This window comes from Geotrypetes seraphini, chromosome 4, assembly GCF_902459505.1.
Source record: "Geotrypetes seraphini chromosome 4, aGeoSer1.1, whole genome shotgun sequence".
In the NCBI taxonomy this organism is placed as follows: Eukaryota; Metazoa; Chordata; class Amphibia; order Gymnophiona; family Dermophiidae; genus Geotrypetes; species Geotrypetes seraphini.
Window position 1 is genome coordinate 218,664,187 of NC_047087.1, and position 22,631 is coordinate 218,686,817.

Consider the following 22,631-nt stretch of genomic DNA (forward strand, 5'->3'; position numbering starts at 1 on the left):
TTTGTATACCTTTTCCCAATGCATGAATGACTATCTTATAAAGTAGATAAATTGTGACAAGAATGTAGAAGAGACATTAAGGACTCCTTTTATGAAGGTGCGCTAGGATTTTTAGCGCGCGCACAAAATTACCACACACTATAGCGTGCAGTAGCTGAAAATCTACCGCCTCCTAAAAAGGAGGCGGTAGTGGCTAGCGCGCTCAGGAATTTAATGTGTGCTATTGCGCGCGTTAAGGCTCCAGTGCACCTTTACAGTCTGAAATGTATAACTATCTATCATGTGGTTCGTTTTGCACAGTCATGAGATCTGAAGGCCTACAATGTCCAAAATGACTCAGCATATTTCCTTTGTATTAACTCTTCCCAATAGAAATGATCTACTTACCATCACCTTCACTGCTTCCTTTCTCTCCTTTAGTTCCCGCTGAATCTTTTTCACCTTTCAAATCTGCTGGTCCTTCCTTCACTGGCACTCCCTGTGGACCTTGCAAGCGTAATGATAGTTCAAGGAAACAATCAAATAGCAAATCTGCAGAGGGCTGCATAATTCCATAGTTCTATTTATTGCTGAAATATCACATTTCAAATTCATTTTCTTATAAATTCATTGATTGACAATATGTTATATTAATTGAGGTAAAACCCTTTTTTTAGATACACATTCAATTGAGTTTACAATGGGGCCCTTTTACTAAGCTGTGCTAAAATTTGGCCTGTGGTATCAGTAGAGTGGGACTTTCCCACTTGCTGAGGCCACTTTTAGCACATTTTCTATTTCCCCCATTAAAGGTTATGTGCTAAGTTCCCAATTAGTGCATGGCTATTAATGTGGTAGCTCATGCCAACACCTATTTACTAGAAACAAGAACTAGTTGCACTTCTTGAGACTGGAACTATGGAGGGGATAAATAGCCATTTCCTGGGATTGCTGACCTCTAGTCATTAGGGAGGGGAGAGACACTGTGCCAGTGGTGTAGTAAGGGCAGGGGTGGTCCTCCTCGGGCACCATATTGGTAGAGGTGCACCACCTGTCCTCTTCTCTGCTCCCGCCCCCTCCCCGCTTCCCACTGCTGCATGTACATGCTGCCTCCCATCCTCCGCACCTCTGCAGTGCCCCCGGTGCAAGCAGCAACCCCAAACCGCCGCCATGCCTGCATTGACTCCTACCCCAACATCACCTCCTGGATCCACACCCAGGAAGTGATATCGGAGGTAGACAGCAGGCCGGGAGATACTGCTCTCTCCAGGAGATCTAGCAGATGAAAAAGGTATCAGAGTAACTGAGGTACAGAAGAAAGAGAAATGAGAGAGAAAGAATAACAAGGAAAGAAGACATGTTTTGGTCAACTTCACATGGTACCATATTTTTCGCTCCATAAGACGCACCTCACCATAAGTCGCACTCCAGATTTAGAGGAGGAAAACAAGAAAAAAAAATATTCTGAACCAAATTCTCCCTGCCAGGCTCTGCACCCAACCCCACACTCCTTGCCAAGCTCTGCACCCTGTCCCCCCTATGGTGGTCTAGTGGTAGACTAGGACAGGACAGGCAGGCCCAGTGGCTGGCAGGCAGGTAGGGACAGGGCATGCAGCAGGCAGTACTCCTCTCTCCAAGCAAGCAGGCACCCTCTCCCAGGCAGCCCCCACAAAGTAATCAGGCCTCCCCATCCTAGGCAGCCCCACCAGGCAGGCAGGCCTCCCCCTCAATGAAATCCTCCCCAGACAAGCAAGCAGACCTCCCCCCTCCGGGCCTCCCCGCAGGCAGGTCCCAGCTATCACTCCTCCCCCCTCCCCGGTCTGGTGATTTCTTTCTTTCTTTCTTTCCTTCCTCAGGCCCAACAATTGTCCCTTCCTCCCTCCTTCTTATGTCCCCCTCAATGCCTTCCTGCCTTTGTCCTCTTTCCCCTCCCCACAAGCCTGCCTGCCCTCTTCCCCCCCTACCCCAAGCCTGCCTGGTCGCTGGTTTTACTTACCTCTCACTGTTGCTGCTGTGAGGACACATCGCCAAAGCAGCAGCAGCGGGGGGGAGGGGGGAAAGGACTCTTGGCTCAGCAACGTGGCACCCAGAAGGCCCAGGTGGGTGCAGCGATTGCACGCCGCTGACCCAGATTACCTCCGACGTGGTAGCAGCATGGCACCCGGATGGGCCAGGCAAGTGCAGCGATTGCACACCGCTGACCCATAAGATTACCTCTGATGTGGTAGCAGCGTGGCACCCGGAAGGACTAGGTGTGTGCAATAATTGCACGCCGCCGGCTAAGAAGATTACCTCCGACATGGTTGCAGCGCGGCACACGGAAGGGCCAGGCGGGTGCAGTGATTGCATGCCGCCGTCCCAGAAGCCTAACCCCCAACATCAATTCTGATGTTGGGGAGAATTGACGTCGGGGGGTAAGGCTTCTGGGCCGGTGGTGTGCAATCATTGCACCCGCCTGGCCTTAACCTTCTTCTAATTTCGGCAATGAGCAACCAGAGGCGGCAGCGGGCGAGGGATAGGCGGCGATCCTGGAAGGTAAGGGGGGGAGGAGGATTTTGCTCTTTGCTCCATAGGAAGCACGCTTTTTTCCACCCACTTTTTTGGGTGGAAAAAGTGCATCTTATGGAGCGAAAAATACAGTTTACTATATGAGATCGTTAGTCTCTCATTTTGATTTCAGAACTATTGTGCAAGGGATGGTATCATGATTGGACCACTGTAACGCTCTTTACCTTGGTGTTTCTAAAATGAGGAACAGGGTGTTACAGTTAGTAGAAGATGCCGCAGCAAGGTTAGTTCTGAGTGTCGAAAGAACAACCCATATTACACCTGTTTTGAAAAAATTGTATTGGCTACCAATTGCATTTCGAGGCCAACATAAAGTGATTTTTGTAATTCATCAAACTGTCTACCACTGTTCTTATGTGCTGGTACTTTAGAAGCCTAATAGAGCTAAGAGATCTGAAAATCAAAAGTTGCTGGAACCAATAATGCGAAGTAGATATGCTGAAACCAGAGCTGCTGCTTTTTGTATTGCAGGTATTAAGCTATGGAACACATTGGTGGGAAGTTATGGCTGTGTTCTGACTGGTTAAGATTGAAAAAATTATGGAAAACACAATTGTTACAGCATTTTTGTGAAATGTCCAAGATTTTCAGTGGTACAGTGGGTTATTTTAAGAGTAGTTGATTTTAAGATTTTGCTTTGTGATGTTTATAAAAGAGAAAAGTGGATCTTCAGTTAGAGAGATATTTATGATTGGAAAAGGAGGAAAGAGAGTGAGAGTTTACTTTTGTATACCTCTTCCCAATGCATGAATGACTATCTTATAAAGTAGATAAATTATGACAAGAATGTAGAAGAGACATTAAGGACTCCTTTTACGAAGGTGCGCTAGGGTTTTTAGCGCACGCACAAAATTACCATGCACTATAGCATGTGGTAGCCGAAAATCTACCGCCTCCTAAAAAGGAGGCGGTAGTGGCTAGCGCGCTCAGGAATTTAACGTGCGCTATTGCGCGCGTTAAGGCTTTAATGCTCCTTTACAGTCTGAAATGTATAACTACCTATCGTGGTTCGTTTTGCACAGTCATGAGATCTGAAGGCCTACAATGTCCAAAATGACTCAGCATATTTCCTTGTATTAACTCTTCCCAATAGAAATGATCTACTTACCATCACCTTCACTGCTTCCTTTCTTTCCTTTAGTTCCCGCTGAACGTTTATCACCTTTCAAACCTGCTGGTCCTTCCTTCACTGGCACTCCCTGTGGACCTTGTGGTCCTTGCAAGCCTAATGATAGTTCAAGGAAACAATCAAATAGCAAATCTGCAGAGGGCTGCATAATTCCATAGTTCTATTTATGGCGGAAATATCACATTTCAAATTCATTTTCTTATAAATTCATTGATTGACAGTGTTATATTAATTGAGGTAAAACCCTTTTTTTAGATACACATTCAATTGAGTTTACAATGGGGCCCTTTTACTAAGCTGTGCTAAAATTTGGCCTGTGGTATCAGTAGAGTGGGACTTTCCCACTTGCTAAGGCCACTTTTAGCACATTTTCTATTTCCCCCATTAAAGGTCATGTGCTAAGTTCCCAATTAATGCATGCCTATTAATGTGGTAGCTCATGCCAACACCTATTTACTAGAAACAAGAACTAGTTGCATTTCTTGAGACTATAACTATGGAGGGGATAAATAGTCATTACCTGGGATTGCTGACCTCTAGTCATTAGGGAGGGGAGAGACACTGTGCCAGTGGTGTAGTAAGGGCAGGGGTGGTCCTCCTCTGGCACCATATTGGTAGAGGTGCACCACCTGTCCTCTTCTCTGCTCCCGCCCCCTCCCCGCTTCCCACTGCTGCATGTACATGCTGCCTCCCATCCTCCGCACCTCTGCAGTGCCCCCGGTGCAAGCAGCAACCCCAAACTGCCGCCATGCCTGCATTGACTCCTCCCCCAACATCACCTCCTGGATCCACACCCAGGAAGTAATATCGGAGGTAGACAGCAGGCCGGGAGATACTGCTCTCTCCAGGAATGCCACAGAGACACAGGGGAAGGGAAGCAGCATACATGTGTGGCAGTGGGGGAGAGGCGGTGAAGGAGCATATAGAGGTGGGAGCAGAGGAGAGGGCAGGGGAAGAGCGCCACCACTCTCGCTATGCCACTGCACTGTGCTCGTTTTTTGTGCAGTTCTAGACTAGATGTTCTCAACCCAATCCTCAGGATATCCACAATGAAAGCTCACTGTGTACAACAGTGGGCTCATAATATTGGCGAGCCCAACCTATTGAAAAGGTTTATTGGGGGGGGGGGTTAGAAAAGGGGGTTGATGATTGGGTAAGTGTGGGCAGTAGGTGAGGAAATTTAAAGTTGTGATTGGTGGAACTTGGAATGTGGAAAGAGGATTAGAATGTGAGTGATTGGTGGGAGTGATTGGTGGAATTTGGGCGGGAGTTGGTGGTGGGAGGTTGGGCGGTTGAGGGAGGGTGGATGTGAGGAGGGCAGGCGTCTGTGAAAAGAAAATAAAAAGTTGGAATTGATTGGGTATTTAAAGTTAATTTTAGTTGTTGTGGTTGGTTGGTATTTGTGACTAGGGCAGGAGGTGAGTTTGTGCGGTGCGGTGCTTCCTTTACCTTTTCAGTAGATTGAGGTCGTCGTCGCGCTGGTCCTGTGGGGCGAATTGTTTTGTGTAGGCCAGCGCGGTGAGGTGGCTGGCGCTTTGCGGTCTTCTAAGCGCGGCCGCGGCAGCGCTTTTGGTTCAGGTGGAGTCAGCGGTCTGGCGTCAGTGCAGGGGAGCGCATTCGCGCCTTCACGCCTTTGTTGCCTGAGGGTGAAGGGGTTTTTCTTCGGGTCCAGTTTGCCCGGTTGCTGGAGGACACCTTTGGTCGGGTGAGTGTCTGGATACTTTTCTTGCCTTGGTGAGGCAGTTCCTGCTTTTGGAGTTTGTTCTGTTTATGTGTTTTGTACTTCTAGCTGGTGTCTGATTACTCTCAGATACTAGATTGTTTTTCTCTGAGTTTAGTGGCTGCTTTATTGCTAGGGATGGTTGGGGAACCAGTGGTTATGGCTCCTAAGAAGAAGGGTCCTAACAAACAGACTGTGAGGCAAGAAAAGAGTGCCCCTGGTGCTAAGCGGGCGTCTAAGAAGGCGGCTCCATTGGCAAGGGTATCAGCTCGTGCCGGGGTGCAGGGGCGGAGAGTGGTGTCCAGCGGCCCTGGTCCCAGTGGCGGTGTGCGGAAGCGCCGGTCGACTCCAGTCCAGGTGGCAGGTGCTGTGCGCTCTGTGCCTGAAGTTTCCACAGAAGCAGTGGAGAGTGCGGCCCCTGGCACTTCACAATCGCAAGCTGCTTCAGCTTCGGCAGTGGTTCCGGCTAGTGAGTTTTCTCGCTGTGTGTCTGATTTATTGGGTATTGTGTCTGGGAGTGGGGAGGGACGACCTGAAGGGTTGGTGGATGGGGCGGGGGGTAGCTCGGGTGGTTCGGGGTTAAAGTCTTTGGGTAAACGGTTGCGGAATAAAAAAATTTTGCACCGTCTTCAGCATGTGGTGAAACATTTGGATAGGGAGAGAAGGTCTAGGAGATCCGGAACGGTAGATCCCATGAAGGTTTGGGAATCCTCTGATTCTTAGGACTCCTCCCGTTCTCCATCATCCTCTTCCTCTTCGGATGTAGTGCCGGTTGGAACAGCTGGGAGATTTGGTGTTGATTTGGCTATGCCTTCCGGCGGGGTTGCTCAGTTTTCTCGCTCAGGGCATACTTTATGTGAGATTGCTCCTTTAGATGGGCAGCTGTCGCAGAAATGGAAGCAAAAGATTTTAAAAATGAAATATGTTGATGTATTTGCCTTATTGGAGCATGAGCAGGAAGGTATGGATAAGAAGAAGAGTGATGACAGTAGAGATGCCGGAACGAAAAAGAGAAGTCGTGTCTCACGGACTATTTTTAATTGGTTATTAGGTTTTCATGTTTATGTTAGTGTGTTAGGCGGTGCGAAACCTGGTTTATATCCGGGCTTACTTCGTTATGCTGACTTAATTTTGCGGGCTTACAGGACCTATGGTGGGTGGGCCTGGTTAAATTATGATGAGCATTTTAGGCGTAGCCTTGCACAGGACAAGTCTGAAGCTTGGGGTTATAGGGATGCTGATTTGTGGTTGACAGAAATGACTTCCGTTAGACCGGCGTTTTTTCGGGGAGTACCCTCCTCAGGAGGCTCTGTGCCCTTGGGGAGGGGTAGTTTTGGGGCAGCAGGAGTGGATAGAGCTGGAGCAGGTAGTGGGGGACCAGGTTTGCCTGGGTGGACAGGTGGGCAGTGAGGTGGGGTCTTGGGGTCCGCGTGTTTCCATTTCAATTCCGGTCGGTGTGACCGCGTTGGATGTAGATTCCGACATTTGTGCAGTCAGTGCACAGGCCCCCATCCCGCTCTTCGGTGCCTGGGTGCCTGGGCTAAAGGGACGACAGGACGATCAGCTTGGTCCGTTGCCCCAGGTGTGTCTGGTCAAGGCTCCGTCCCCTGTTAATTTGCAGCAGCTTTCGGGTTGGTTGGATACTTATCCGAATCGGGTAGATGCGGGCATGCTGTTTCACGGTTTTGCGGAAGGGTTCCCTATACCTTTTGATGGTCCTTTGTTGTTACATCGCTGTGTTAATTCCCCTTCGGTTTTCCAGTATGCAGCCATTGTGCGGGACAAATTGGGAAAGAAATTAAGTTGGGCAGAATTGTGGGGCCTTTCCGGTCTCCTCCTTTTGAGAATATGGTATTGTCTCCATTAGGTGTCATTCCAAAGAAGGAGCCCGGGAAGTTCCGTTTAATTCATAATTTATCTTTTCCTTTGGGTCACAGCGTGAATTCTTTTATTGATTCCCGTTTTTGTTCCGTACAGTATGCTTCCTTTGATTGTGCATTGGACATGTTGCGGCGTCTGGGTCCTGGTGCGTTAATGGCAAAGGCTGATATTGAATCGGTTTTTCGTTTACTGCCGGTTCATCCTTCTTCCTTCCCTTTATTAGGTTTTCAATTTGAACAGCAATTTTACTTTGATAGATGTATGCCCATGGGCTGTTCGGTGTCCTGTGCCTATTTTGAGGCTTTCTCTACGTTTCTGCATTGGGCAACTGAGCAGAGTGCTGGGTCACCTGCTATAGTACATTATTTGGACGATTTTTTGTTTGGAGGGAGAGCGGGGTCTGATCAGTGTGGAGTCTTGTTGAATACTTTTCGCTGCCTGATGCAGTTGTTTGGGGTTCCTTTAGCGGAAGAAAAATCTGAAGGGCCTTGCTCGGTTTTGGTTTTTTTGGGCATCGAGTTAGATTCTATGAGTATGGAATCGCGTTTGCCTGCAGATAAAGTGCAGGCATTGCACATGGAAATTGATAGGGCTCTTCAGAAGCGAAAATTGACCCTCACAGAGGTGGGGCGTTTACATTTTGCCTCTCGGGTTATTCCGATGGGTCGTGTATTTGCTCGTCGTCTGGCCTTTTTGACGAAAGGGGTCCAAAAAAAGTACTATAGGATTCGATTGTCTCGTGTGGTCCATGAGGATTTACTGATTTGGAAAACCTTTTTGATGACATTTAATGGTGTCCGGGTGTGGCCTCAGCTGGTGGTGTCAGCTGCGGATTTGCAGTTATTTACAGATGCAGCTGGTGGGTCGGGTTTTGGAATTTATTTTCATGGGGCCTGGTGTGCGGAGGCATGGCCAGAGCGGTGGCGCACCCGGGGTTGGTGTGCTAATGTGGTCTTCTTGGAGCTCTTTCCGGTTTGGGTGGCCTTGCAATTGTTTGGTCACAGTTTGATGAATAGAAGAGTTCTTTTGAGTTCTGATAATTCGGCAGTGGTGGAGGCTGTAAATAAGCAAAGTACACATTGTCCTCTTTTGGTGAGCTTATTGCGATTGGTGGTGCTGGATTGTTTACAGCTGAATTTGACTCTACGGGCGAGGCATGTGCCGGGATACAGTAATGATCTTGCTGATTCTCTCTCTCGCTTTCAGTGGGTCCGTTTTCATGCCTTGGCCCTGGGAGCAGACGCTGGACCAACAGTGATGCCTGCGGAGTTGTGGCAGCATTTCCTGGTATCTTCACGACTTTGTTGACGGATTCATTAGCTTCCACTACCTGGAGAGTCTACAGTGCAGGATTGCGGCGTTTTGAGTACTTCTTACAGTATTTTTTGGTCCTAGGGGTTCCAGTGATTGATGAGTCCTGCATTATTGACTTCATATTATTTGCTCATTCAATGGGTTGGTCTGTGGGTGCCCTCAATCAAGCCTTAGCTGGAGTGGCTTTTCTTTGTAAGTTACGAGGGTGGATCGATCCTACTGCTTCCTTTTTAGTTAAAAAGCTTCGAGTGGGTTATGTTAAAGGGTCTGCTCATACCCGTCCGCCTGTGTTACGGTTGCCTATTTTGCCTGAGCATTTGGTGGCTATGGGAGCTGCTTTGCAGGGGATTTGTGTGTCTCCTTTTGAAGTGCTTCTTTTTCGTTTGGCTTTTTCTGTAGCCTTTTTTGGAGCACTTCGTATTAGTGAGTTGGTTGCTCCTTCCAAGCGGGCATTAGGTAGGACGGGGATTTTGGGGTCTGATGTGGTGTTGTCTGCATCGGAATTGCGTTGTTGCATACGGCGCTCTAAGACAGACCCTTTGGGAAAGGGCAGTTGGTTAAGGTTGCATACCTCAGCTCTATTTTCAGAATGTCCGGTGGCTTTGGCTCATATGTATGCGCCGCTTCGGCCTGTCCAGGGTCTGTATTGGTTAGTACATGCTGATGGGGCCCCATTAACTCGATTCCAATTTTCTGCAGTTTTTAAGAAAGCTTTGGTTAGCTTGGGTTTTGACTCTACACTTTTTGGTACCCATTCTTTCAGAATTGGGGCAGCAGCTTTTGCAGCACATAAAGGGGGATCCCCTGATCTTATTCGAAGAATTGGGCATTGGGCTTCTAATAGATATTTGGGTTATGTTCGTCCAATGTCTTCATGATTGTGCTGTCAATTTCTTTCTTTGTTTTCTGTTTAGTTTCCATCCGGAATTTGCCAGTTGATATTTGTATCTGGCTGTGTGGGCATTCTTTCCTGTTCTGGGCACAAAAGCATGCAGCTGAATCCAGATGGGGGTTGAATCTTGGCCTGGCTGGTCTTGGTATCGACATTCACTGGATGGGACAGCGAGGAATGCGCTAGAATCAACTTTTGCCTACATTGTTGGAGGGTGCACGTTTTTCCTATCCTGATTTAATTTTGATACATTTGGGTGGGAATGATTTATGTTATGTTAAGGGTGTTGATTTAATTAACCAGATGAAGAGGGATTTTATCCATATCTTCTCACAATTTCCTTTAACTCGTATAGTATGGTCCAAGATTATCCCTCGTTTGGTATGGAAGGATGCTTGCTCTGAGAGAGGGATTGAGCGTCTGCGGCGTCGTGTGAATGTGGATGTGGCTAGATGGGTTGGATGTATGGGGGGTATGATTTTGAGTCATGATTTGTTGACTGCGGATTGTCCTGGTCTCTATCGCCCTGATGGAGTCCACTTATCTGATATAGGGTTAGACATTTTCTTAAGCACAGTTCAGGATTTGTTAGAATCTTTATACCAGGCTTGATTTGGCCGCAGTTTAGTGCTTTGAGTGGGGAGCGGTGACAAGCGTTTGCTGTCACCGCTTTGGCGGAAATGGGAAAGGAATCCTTCCAGGCGGCCAGGGAAGTGGGAAGAATAAGAAGTGATTATAATGTTGTAGACTGTGTGCGGCACCGCCACAGACAGATGTGAGGCCGGGCGACACCGCAGGTCTTGCTATTGGGTTTATTGGAATTGAATGTAAGATATGGGAATTTGGGGGACAGATCAGCTAGGTCGTGACTGACTAGTGTTGGGGAAAGGAAACTAAAGGCCGCCAAGGAAGAGAGGGATAAAAGTGGATGTACATTGTTAGTTGTTTAAATGAATTAATAAAGCTGCGGCCAAATTTTCTGCCAACAAGTGTTTGTAGTTTTATTTAGTAATTTTTGTGGAGTTATTTGCATGGTGCGAGTCCAAATGTTAGGAAAGCTCACTGTGTACAACAGTGGGCTCATAATATTGGCGAGCCCAGCAAAGAACACTTATTGAAAAGGTTTATTGGGGGGGGTTAGAAAAGGGGGTTGATGATTGGGTAAGTGTGGGCAGTAGGTGAGGAAATTTAAAGTTGTGATTGGTGGAACTTGGAATGTGGAAAGAGGATTAGAATGTGAGTGATTGGTGGGAGCGATTGGTGGAATTTGGGCGGGAGAAGTGAGGTGTTGGTGGTGGGAGGTTGGGTGGTTGAGGGAGGGTGGATGTGAGGAGGGCAGGCGTCTGTGAAAAAAAAATAAAAAGTTGGAAGGGATTGGGTATTTAAAGTTAATTTTAGTTACCCGCCCTTCCCTCCCTGTTGGTTGGGTTTGTATTTGGAAAGGGTGTAGGATTTTGCGGATTAGTGAGGTGGAGGGGAGGGGAGGGGGAGAAGTTTTATTGTGTTGGTTATGGATGGGGTGTTGTTGTTATGGGGATGTTTAGTGGGGTGGGGTGGGGTGGGGGGGTCGCAGCTGTGCGGAAATGGGAAAGGGATCCTTCCAGGCGGCCAGGGAAGTGGGAAGAATAAGTAGTGATTATAATGTTGTAGACTGTGTGCGGAACCGCCACAGACAGATGTGAGGCCGGGCGACACCGCAGGTCTTGCTATTGGGTTTATTGGAATTGAATGTAAGATATGGGAATTTGGGGGACAGAGCAGCTAGGTCGTGACTGACTAGTGTTGGGGAAAGGAAACTAAAGGCTGCCAAGGAAGAGAGGGATAAAAGTGGATGTACATTGTTAGTTGTTTAAATGAATTAATAAAGCTGCGGCCAAATTTTCTGCCAACAAGTGTTTGTAGTTTTATTTAGTAATTTTTGTGGAGTTATTTGCATGGTGCGAGTCCAAATGTTATGAATATGCATGAGATAAACTTTCATGCACTGGCTCCATTGTATGCAGATCATTCTCATGCATAATCATTGTGGGTATTCTGAAAACCTAACTGGCTAGGTGTGTCCTGAAGACTTGGCTGAGAACCCTTCCTCTATTGCTGCAACAGTCAGTTCTGGTGTTGCATTTCTTTATGGCCAAAGTCAAGAGAAATATTTCTACTTTTTTATCAACAGGAATCTCAGAACTAATCCAAGGGAACCAGCTAAAGAAATAGGGGAAGTTTGGGCAGTGGTGTTTTTTAGCAGCAACAAAATGATCTCTGCAGTTTTACAGCATTTAGTGCAAGGGCAAAAATGGTACAACAGGCCAGGGCTATGCAAGACAGAAGAAGTAAGAAATTGAAATGCCATCTATAAATGATGCTTGCAATCTATCCAAGAACTTTATTAGCCGGGGAGAAATCACATTATCAAAAGAAGAGGTTGATGATGTGGTTAAAGTATGACTCATCGTTCAGTGTGGTTTAGATATAATTAGAGCTGGTAAGTAAATAAATCAAGATATATTCTTTCCAGAAGGAACAGGATGAGTAAAATAATAATTAAAAAAGAATCAGGAACAGCTTTACAGAAACATAGAAGCATGATAGCAGACAAAGGCCAAATGGCCCATCCAGACTGCCCATCTGCAGCATACACTATCTCCTCCTATCCCTATAGGCTAAGGGGCTCATAATCAAAACTTAAACACATCTAAAAACCCGCCCAAGTCAGCACTAAAAGACAGGTCATCCAGTGCCGATAATCAAACCTATTTTTGGACTTATCCAGGGCCTTTTTAAGCCTCTGAATGCCGTTGTGCACCCAGAGCTAAAAGGGGTGTATCTGGGACACCCTTCTTTTTTTAAACTTTTCTTCCCATTCTATTATCACCATTGAATGTCCTACGTTTGGGCTCTCCCTAGTCCGGCCCTGAACACACCCACAGCATGCCACTTTTCTATTTGTCAAACTGTGGTATAGGATGTCCAAATTCTACCTTTAGAATATTGCAATTTGGATATTTTGAAAGATAGACTTTTTTGAGAACATTTTGAGACGTCCATCTGCTTTGAAAATGAGTGTCAGCGTTACCTGGGTATCTTCGTAACATAAGCAAAAAATAGGCATATTTTCCTAACAACTCATACATCATGAGCTTCATAATCAAAACGGAAATACATCTAAAAACCCACCTAAATCAGCACTTGGACGATCAAAATGACAGGCCGTCCAAGTGTCGATAATTGAAACGGGTTTTAGACGTATCTAAAAACAGCTTAGGCCTTTTCACTGCTGCTGTACGGCCAGGGTGAAAAAGGGTGTTTTTGAAAGAGTGGTTAGGGCAGAAGGTAGGCGGGATGTGGGCCTACCTAGATTTAGTTGTCCTGCAGTGATATTCAAAAGTTTAACGAGACTGCCTAGACGGAACTTATACATTGTGACTTAGGTGATCTAAAAACAGGTATAAGTGCCCAGATAGTGTCCAAAGTGACCAGATTACCACTTCATGAACAAAGTACTGACCCACACAGACCCACAGACCCACCCCCAAGCACAGGCGGAAGAATAAATGGCTAAAAATGTATAAAGGGAGACAAAACCTTTTTCAGATATATTAGTGAAAGGAGGAAGATGAAAAATGGAATTGCTAAACTAAAAGATGCTGGGAACCGATATGTGGAGAGTGATGAGGAAAAAGCAAATGTGCTAAACAAATACTACTGTTCTGTGTTCACAGAAGAAAATCCTGGAAAAGGACCAAGATTGTCTGGCAAAGTTACACGAGAAAATGGAGTAGATTCTGTGCCGTTCACGGAGGAGAGTGTTTATGAGCATCTTGAAAAACTGAAGGTGGACAAAGCGATGGGACCATACGGGATCCATCCCAAGATACTAAGGGAGCTCAGAGAGGTTCTGGCGAGTCCTATTAAAGACTTGTTCAACAAATCTCTGGAGATGGGAGTGGTTCCTTGGAATTGGAGGAGAGCGGATGTGGTCCCTATTCACAAAGTGGTCACAGGGATGAAGCAGGAAACTACAGGCCAGTGAGCCTCACTTCGGTTGTTGGAAAAATAATAGAAGTGTTGCTGAAAGAAAGGATAGTATACTTCCTTGAATCTAATGGGTTACAGGATCCGAGGCAACATGGCTTTACAAAAGGTAAATCGTGCCAAACGACCCTGAATGAATTTTTTGATTGGGTGACCAGAGAGATGGATCGAGGACATATGCTAGATGTAATTTACTTAGATTTAAGCAAAGCCTTTGATATGGTTCTTCATAGGAGGCTCTTGAACAAACTTAAAGGGCTGAAGTTAGGACCCAAAGTGGTGAACTGGGTTAGAAACTGGCTGTCGGACAGACGCCAGAGGGTGGTGGTTAATGGAAGTCGCTCGGAGGAAGGAAAGGTGAGTAGTGAAGTCCCTCAGGGTTCGGTGCTGGGGCCAATCATAGAAACATAGAAAAAGCGGCAGAAAAGGGCTATAGGCCACCAAGTCTGCCCATTCCAAATATCCCCTCCCCTGAATTCACTCTCTAAAAGATCCCACGTGAGTATCCCATTTTCTCTTAAAATCCGTTACGCTGCTGGCCTCTATCACCTGGAGTGGGAGTCTGTTCCAATGATCTACTACTCTTTCGGTGAAGAAGTACTTCCTGGAGTCGCCATGAAACTTCCCTCCCCTGATTTTCAGCGGATGCCCTCTGGTGGTCGAGGGTCCCATGAGCCAGAAGATATCATCTTCTGACTCGACACGTCCCGTGATGTACTTATACGTTTCAATCATGTCTCCCCGTTCTCTTCTTTCCTCAAGTGAGTGCAGCTGCAATTTCTTTAGTCTTTCTTCATACGTGAGATCCTTGAGCCCCAAGACCATCCTGGTGGCCGTTCGTTGAACCGACTCGATCCTCAGCACATCCTTTCGATAGTGTGGTCTCCAAAACTGAACACAGTACTCCAAGTGAGGCCTCACCATGGATCTGTACAGCAGCATCATGACTTCGGGTCTCCTGCTGACAAAACCTCTGCGAATACACCCCATCATTTGTCTTGCCCTGGAGTAAGCCTTCTCCACTTGATTGGCGACCTTCATGTCCTCACTAATGATCACCCCTAGATCGCGTTCCGCCGTGGTCTTAACCAAGGTCTCACCATTTAGTACATAAGTTCTACGTCGGTTTCTCTTACCCAGGTGCATTATCTTGCATTTTTTGACATTGAAGCCTAGCTGCCAAGTAGTTGACCATTGCTCCAGCAGCAGTAGGTCATGTGTCATATTATCAGGTAATAAGCTTTTGCCTACTATGTTGCAAAGTTTGGCGTCGTCGGCGAACAGTGATACCCTTCCTTTAAGTCCTTGCGTCATATCTCTTATGAACAAGTTAAATAGAATCGGGCCCAGGACCGAGCCTTGTGGCACTCCGCTGATAACGTCTGATGCTTCGGATGGGATACCGTTCACCACCACCCTTTGAAGTCTACCGCTCAGCCAATCCCCAACCCATGTAGTTAGAGTGTCTCCTAATCCTATCGATCTCAGTTTGTTCAGTAGTCTTCGATGAGGGACGCTATCAAATGCTTTACTGAAGTCCAAATATACCACGTCCAATGACTCTCTGGCGTCCAGTTGTCTAGTAACCCAGTCAAAAAAGCTAATCAGATTAGATTGGCAGGATCTACCCTGGGTGAACCCGTGTTGGTATGGATCACACAGTTTTTCTTCGTCTAGGATTGTGTCAAGATTCTGTTTGATCAGTGTTTCCATAAGTTTCCCCACTATAGACGTGAGACTCACTAGTCTGTAGTTTGCTGCCTCTGTCCTGCAGCCTTTTTTGTGGAGTGGGATTACGTTGGCGGTTTTCCAGTCCAAGGGGACCCTTCCTGTGCATAGGGAAAGATTGAAAAGAACAGATAATGGTTCTGCCAGGACTTCTCTTAATTCCCTGAGCATTCTGGGGTGTAGGTTATCCGGTCCCATGGCTTTGTTTACTTTGAGTCTTGATAGTTCCTCATAGATGCTACTGGGTGTAAATTCGAAATCTTGAAATGGGTCTTTCTGGTTATCTCCAGTCTGCAGCTGTGGACCAGCTCCCGGAGCTTCGCGGGTGAAGACTGAACAGAAGTATTTGTTTAGTAGTTCTGCCTTGGCAGAATCTGATTCCGCAAAGTTACCGTCCGATTGCTTTAGGCGTACTATCCCATCTTTGTTTCTTTTCCTGTCACTAATATAGCTGAAGAAAGATTTATCCCCTTTCTTAATTTTCCGTGCTAGCTCCTCCTCCATTTGGAGTTTGGCCTTTCTAACTGCTTTTTTGACAGCTTTAGATCTGTCTAGATAATCCTCTTTCGCCCTCTTTTTTCCTAAATGTTTGTAGGTGATAAATGCTTCTTTTTTCTGTTTAATTAGGTCTGAAATTTCTTTACTGAACCATTGGGGTCTTTTGTTTCTCCTGCGTTTACTTACTGTCTTTATGTATCGGTCTGTTGCTTCGTGTAAGATGGACTTCAGAGACGACCACATATCCTCCACATTGTCGGGTTTTGCTTGTTTATGCAGCTCCTGATGGACAAAATCTCCCATGCGGTTGAAGTCTGTGCCTCTAAAGTTGAGAACCCTTGTTGCTGTGTTTGTCTTAGGGAAACCTGTCTTGAGGTTGAGCCATACCATATTATGGTCGCTGGAGGCCAGTGTTTCTCCTACTGAGACTTCCGTGACGCTATCTCCGTTGGTGAGAACTAGGTCTAGTATCGCCTGATCCCTGGTGGGCTCCAATACCAATTGCTTGAGACGTGCACGCTTTATGGAGGTTAATATTCTTTTGCTGCTACCCGTAGTCGTGGAGAGTGTGTTCCAATCTGCATCAGGCATGTTGAAGTCTCCTAGCATTACTGTGTCTCCGCGCAGTGTGATGTTTTCTATGTCCTCGATTAATCCTGTTCAATATGTTTGTGAGTGACATTGCTGAAGAGTTAGAAGGAAAAGTGTGCCTTTTTACAGATGATACCAAGATTTGTAACAGAGTAGACACCGAAGAGCGAGTAGAAAATATGAAAAAGGATCTGCACAAGTTAGAGGAATGGTCTAATGCCTGGCAACTAAAATTCAATGCAAAGAAATGCAGAGTAATGTATTTGGGGATTAATAATCGGAAGGAACCATATATGCTGGGAGGTGAGAAGCTGATATGCACGGACGGGGAGAGGGACCTTGGGGTGATAGTGTCCGAATATCTACAGGCGATACAACAGTGTGACAAGGCAGTGGCTGCTGCCAGAAGGATGCTGGGCTGAATAAAGAGAGGCGTAGCCAGTAGAAGGAAGAAGGTGTTGATGCCCCTGTACAGGTCATTGGTAAGGCCCCACTTGGAGTATTGTGTTCAGTTTTGGAGACCGTATCTGGCAAAGGATGTAAGAAGACTTAAAGTGCTCCCGAGAGAGGTGATGGAGAGGAAAACGGTGACTGAGTTCAAAGAAGCGTGGGATGAACACAGAGGATCTAGAATCAGAAAATAATATTAAATATTGAACCAAGGCCAGTACTGAGCAGACTTGCACGGTCTGTGTCTGTATATGCCGTTTGGGGGAGGATGGGCTGAAGAGGCTTCAATGGCTGGGAGGGTTTAGATGGGATGGAGTAGGTTTTAACGGAGATTTTGGCAGTTGGAACCCAAGCACAGTACCGGGTAGAGCTTTGGATTCTTGCCCAGAAATAGCTAAGAAGAAAAAATTTTAAAAAAATTTAAATTGAATCAGGTTGGGCAGACTGTATGGTCCATTCGGGTCTTTATCTGCCATCATCTACTATGTTACTATGATAATTGAACCCCCCACCCCCACCCCAGGCCATAAAATTCAGAATAAAAAAGTAAAAAGTACATACCTGCCTCCAGAACATCAGCACCTGGCATAGGAAAGCCTAGTAGAGTTACGCAGATAGCACCTGGCATAGGAAAGCCTAGTAGAGTTATGCAGAGGTGGCTTAAATAGTCTGGGAGATGGGCTAGTGAACCATAGAGAGGAGGACTCAGGCCCATAAGCTACTCCAACCACTGTACTGTGAAAAATGTGCACCCACCAATACCCCCAAAACCCTATTGTACTGCCATACAGGTGGCACCTGCAGTCATAAGATCTATGGGGGGGGGGGAGAGTAGACAGGTGGGTAAAGTAAGTTTTATGGGTATTTTGGGGGGGGGGCCTCACCATGACCTATAAGGGAGTTGTGGTGAGATGTTTATGTGGCACCCTTTTTGTAAAGTTAGAAACATGACAGCAGATAAAGGCCAAATGGGCCATCTAGTCTGCCATCCATCTAGTCTGCAGTAACCATTATCTCTTTCTCTCTCTGAAAGATCCCACGTGCCTATCTCAGGCCCTTTTTGAATTCAAACACAGTCTCTATTTCCACCACCTCTTCCCTGTAAGGTGCCCCACTACTCTCTTGCCATGTCTGGGTGGCCAGTCCATCACTTTGCTAACCCCACCCACCTCCAAAAGGTCTTTTTTCTAGCCATTTTGGGCTTTGACAAATTTTTGGATGAGAATGGGGTATAAAGATAGACAAATTAGCGGTCTGGATGATCAAACAGCGATGTAGAAGTAGACGATTCTCAATAAAAATACATTTTGGACGTATTTTTCAAGAATGGACTTTGGACGCTGCCAACTTTGGATGACTAGCGCCTTAGGCCCAAAATGGACTTAGATCAGTGGTCTCAAACTCAAACCCTTTGCGGGGCCATATTTTGGATTTGTAGGTACTTGGAGGGTCGCAGAAAAAATAGTTAATATCTTATTAAAGAAATGACAATTTTGCATGAGGTAAAACTCTTTATAGTTTATAAACTTCTCGCCCCCCCCTCCCCGAAGGCCTGCATGTTCCCCTCTCTTTGCAGCGTCCTCCATCTTCCCCCTGGCCTTCCGGTCTTAGTTTCAGCTAATTACCACAGCCTGCAGAGACGATCACCGGTGCTGTAGCGTTCCTTGATGGCTGCCACCGGCCTCCGCAGCACGTTCCCTCTGCCGCGATCCTGACCCTCCTGTGATGTCAGGGGCAGGATCGTGGCAGAGGGAACGTGCTGCTGAAGACGACGGTAGCCTGCAACGATCGCTACAGCACCGGCAATCCTCTCTACAGGCTGCTGTAATTATCTGTAAGGTAAGAGTGGGAGGCCAGGGGGGAAGCCGGAGGACACTGCAAAGAGCGGGCAGCACTAGTACAGACTGCGGGCCTCAAAGTTTAAGACCACTGACTTAGATGTTTTTTTTATTATGCCGCTCTATGTTATGAAATTAACCCATCTATATCTTTTGTGCATCTTGCATTTCCATTTTTTGTTTATTATTTATTTATATATTCATTCAATTTGTATTACTTTAACTGTTACCCCTTGAGTCTGACCTTTTTCCATAATTTGTATTATTTATATGGTATTTGATCATTTTACTATTTTTATGTTCTTTAACAAAACTGTAAGCTGTATATCAAGTTGCTCCTGTTGTACACTGCCTTAATTCAATTTCTTCATAAAGGTGGTGATAAATCCCAATAAATAAACAAAATTATATTTCTCCCTGCTTTCTAGAATGTGCTATAGTCTCTTCAAAAGGACGGGATATTACAGTCCCAAGTAGGACACCAGTGAGCATATTAGTGGTTAACCGGCATAGCACTATTTAGCTGGCCCAGAGCCATTCCTGTCTGGCTAAATAACGCTGAATTTTAGGTAGACTTACTATAAAACCAGTGAGACAGCAAACCCCTGAGGAAGAAAATTACACTGTGGAAGAGGGGCATGCAAATTGCTCTCATGGATATTCATTGTGGAGATCCTGAAAGCCTGACTGCCTGGGGGATCCCTGAGGACAGGCTTAGGAACCACTGAGCTAAAGATTAAAGTTAAAGAAAGAACTGCATTTAACTGTAGCAGGAGAATGAGGATCTGAATGGAGACCACTTCCTCTGTATATAGGAAAAGGTTATTGCACTCAGGAAAGAAGGTGGGGGGAGGGGGGAGGGGAGACTCATAGGAGAGGCAGCATGTGGAGTCAGCAGGAAGAAGTTTTTATCTGAATCCCCCGGTTATGAACCTCACTAGCTCTTCCAAACCTGACATTCAAATAGTGTTGTTGGGTTTTTGGGTGGTTTGGAGAAGTTCATCACAACATGTGTAGTTTTGTAATCTGCTTTTTGTAATCCGCTTTGAACTGAAAGGTAATGGCGAAATAGAAATCTGTAATGGTAATGTAAACCCCTTCCAGGCTTGATAGTAAGCAGTTATGTATTAAGGAATTTGGGTCTAGAGATCTCCAGGTTCTCTGAGCGAAACATCTGACAAATCTGGGGGCATCCATAGTGGTCACAATGATTAAATGTCAAAATGTACAGCACTGTGTATGCCTTTCAATCCTATATAAGTGATAAATAGTAGTAGTAGTAGGTTCCTTAGGGGTATGTAATCTGGAATTAATGCAATTTGTCAGATAGTGAGGGGTAAAGGGCATTTCTAGGGAGCCAAATGACCAATTTTGACTGTGGTCCCTAAAGCTAATTCCGCAGTGCATGTGAGTTAAGTGTTTAGAATGCCACTGTTAAGGGTGTAATAGTGGACTGGTATTGGAGGGATATGAAACTAGCACACTTTTAATGTTATTTGCTAAACTTCATGTTTTATTTATTGTCAGCTGAGGATAGCGGTTTACAAAGCTAGCCTACCGCCCTGTTTTGTAATTATTTTGTGTAATGTAATTTGCAGGGAGAGGGATGAGAATTGTGACTGCCCATGTTATTAATCCAGAAAAGAAACATTTCTGTACCTAAATCACGCTTTTCTCCTTTAGGACCGTCTCTTGCATCTCGACCTGGCAGTCCATTGACTCCAGCAGCTCCACATGTTGGACAGTTGTTTTCTTTTTCTGTGCTCTTTTGTAGATCAGAGCTAGATGTTGCTATTATGATGAACACCCCCAGCATAAGAAAGGCAGAGAGTTGAACTGATTGCATTGTAGGAGACTTTGGACCTATAAGAATTATGAAAAATCATGTTTAGGGAGATCATGCTTCAATGTTGTTGTTTTTTTTTTCACAAAGTAATGCAAGGGTTGAAAAGGATTAGGACCACATCTTAAAATTTTTCAGATGTCTAATCATTGAAATGATTTCCCTGACTTGTTCTGTTTTGTTTTGTGAGCTAATTAATAATAATAATAATAATAATTTTATTTCTTGTATACCGCTATACCGTGAGGTTCAAATTGTTTTGAGCATACCATTAGAACATAAGAATAGCCTTACTGGGTCAGACCCATGGTCCATCAAGCTCAGTTGCCCGTCCTCACAGTGGCCAATCCAGGTCCCTAGTACCTAGCCAAAACCCAAGGGGAAGCAACATTCCATGCTACTGATCCAGGGCAAGCAGTAGCTTTGCCCATGTCTTACTCAATAACAGACTGGACTTTTCCTCCAGGAAATTGTCCACACCCTTCTTAAAACCAGCTACGCTATCCACTCTTACCACATCCTCTGGCAATGCGTTCCAGAGCTTAACTATTCTCTGAAAAATTTCCTCCTATTGGTTTTAAAAGTATTTCCCTGTAACTTCAAGTGTCCCCTAGTCTTTGTAATTTTTGACGGAGTGAAAAATCTGCATCTGCATCATAATACCTGATGCTGTTAGGAAGCCTGGTTTCCCTACCCAATGTCACTTTCAGTACTGAGGGAGGAGTACAGTAACTATTGGGAGATGCATGAAGGACCATGCCTTAATCCCTCTAGTGGTCAGCTACTCAATCAGGGCACATTATATATTTTAGATGTGATCTGAAACAGGTCTAATTCAGGATGCCCTTCTTTTTTAAACTTGGACATTTCTTCCCATTCTATTATCACTGTTGAATGTCCTACATTTGGGCCCTCCATAGTCCTGCCCTAAACATGCCCACAATATGCCACTTTTGTATTTGTCAAACTGTCAAATTCTGCCCTTTGAAAAAGTGAAATTTGGATATTTTTGATAGATGGACTTTTTTGGGAATATTTTGAGACGTCCATCTGCTTTGAAAATGAGTGTCATAGTGTTACCTGGGTATCTTCATAGCATAAGTAAAAAATAGGTACATTTTCCTAACAACTCAGACATTATCCCCCCTTTTTACTAAACCATGATAATGGCTTTTAGTACAGGGAGTCGCGCTGAATGCTCTGCGTTGCTCCCGACGCATATAGAATTCCTATGAGCATCGAAAGTAGTGAACAGCGTGGCTCCCTGCACTAAAAACTGCTATGGCGGTTTAGTAAAAAAAAAAAAAAAAAGGGGGGGTTGTCATGAAATTAACCCATCTGTATCTTTTGTGCATCTTGCATTTTTGCTTATTATTTATTTATTCATTCATTCGATTTGTATTACTTTGTTACCCCTTGAGTCTGATTTTTTTTCCCATAATTTGTATTGTTTATACAGTATTTGATCATTTTAAGTTTCAAGTTTATTAAAAAAAAATTTATACCGCTTAATCAAATTTCCAGAAATAAAAAGTATCTTAAAAACAAGTTAAAGTTAAATTGCTAAACATTTTGCTATTTTACTATTGCTATGTTCTTTAACAAAACTATAAGTTGTATGGTAAGTTGTACCTGTTGTACACTGCCTTGATTCAATTTCTTCCTAAAGGTGATAATTAATCACAAAAAATAAACAAGCAAAATTCTCTTTCTCCCTACTATCTAGAATGCGCTGTAGCCTCTTGCAGTCCCAAGAAGGACACCAGTGATAATTATTTTCTCTTGGTGATAAATAAGTTTATATTTATCTTTATTTGATACATCGTATATGTTCAACAAAAGGTCAAGGAGGTAAACAATAAAATAATTTAAAAGAAAGGGAACTCCAAATCAAGATAGAAAAGACACATCCACTCAAAAATCACTTACCCACAAACATCTATAAACCAAAATCCTAAAATACTCTGAACATCTTAACATACTAGGTGAACAAAGCTATGGGACCGGACAAACTACATCCCAGGGTGCTTAGGGAGTTGAGTGACCTCCTGGCAGGAACCGTTATCCACGCTCTTCAATCTTTCCCTAAGTATACGAAGAGTCACGTTGGATTGGAAAATGGCTAACGTCATTCCATTCCACAAAAAGGGTTGCAGGACGGAGGCTGAGAA

At 45.1% G+C, this 22,631-nt stretch overlaps 1 protein-coding gene across 1 annotated transcript in view; it reads right to left on the reverse strand.

The window, feature by feature from the left end:
• Nucleotides 1–22,399, reverse strand: part of LOC117359741 (pulmonary surfactant-associated protein D-like) — a 38,260-nt gene extending 15,861 nt beyond the window's left edge. Inside the window, exons 1-4 of the mRNA XM_033942959.1 lie at nucleotides 22,390–22,399; nucleotides 20,277–20,480; nucleotides 3,656–3,772; nucleotides 388–486 (exon numbers count right to left, since the gene is read on the reverse strand). Coding sequence (XP_033798850.1) covers nucleotides 388–486; nucleotides 3,656–3,772; nucleotides 20,277–20,480; nucleotides 22,390–22,399 — 430 coding nt within the window. The remainder of the gene's footprint in view (nucleotides 1–387; nucleotides 487–3,655; nucleotides 3,773–20,276; nucleotides 20,481–22,389) is intronic.
• Between the last annotated feature and the right edge of the window lie 232 nt (nucleotides 22,400–22,631).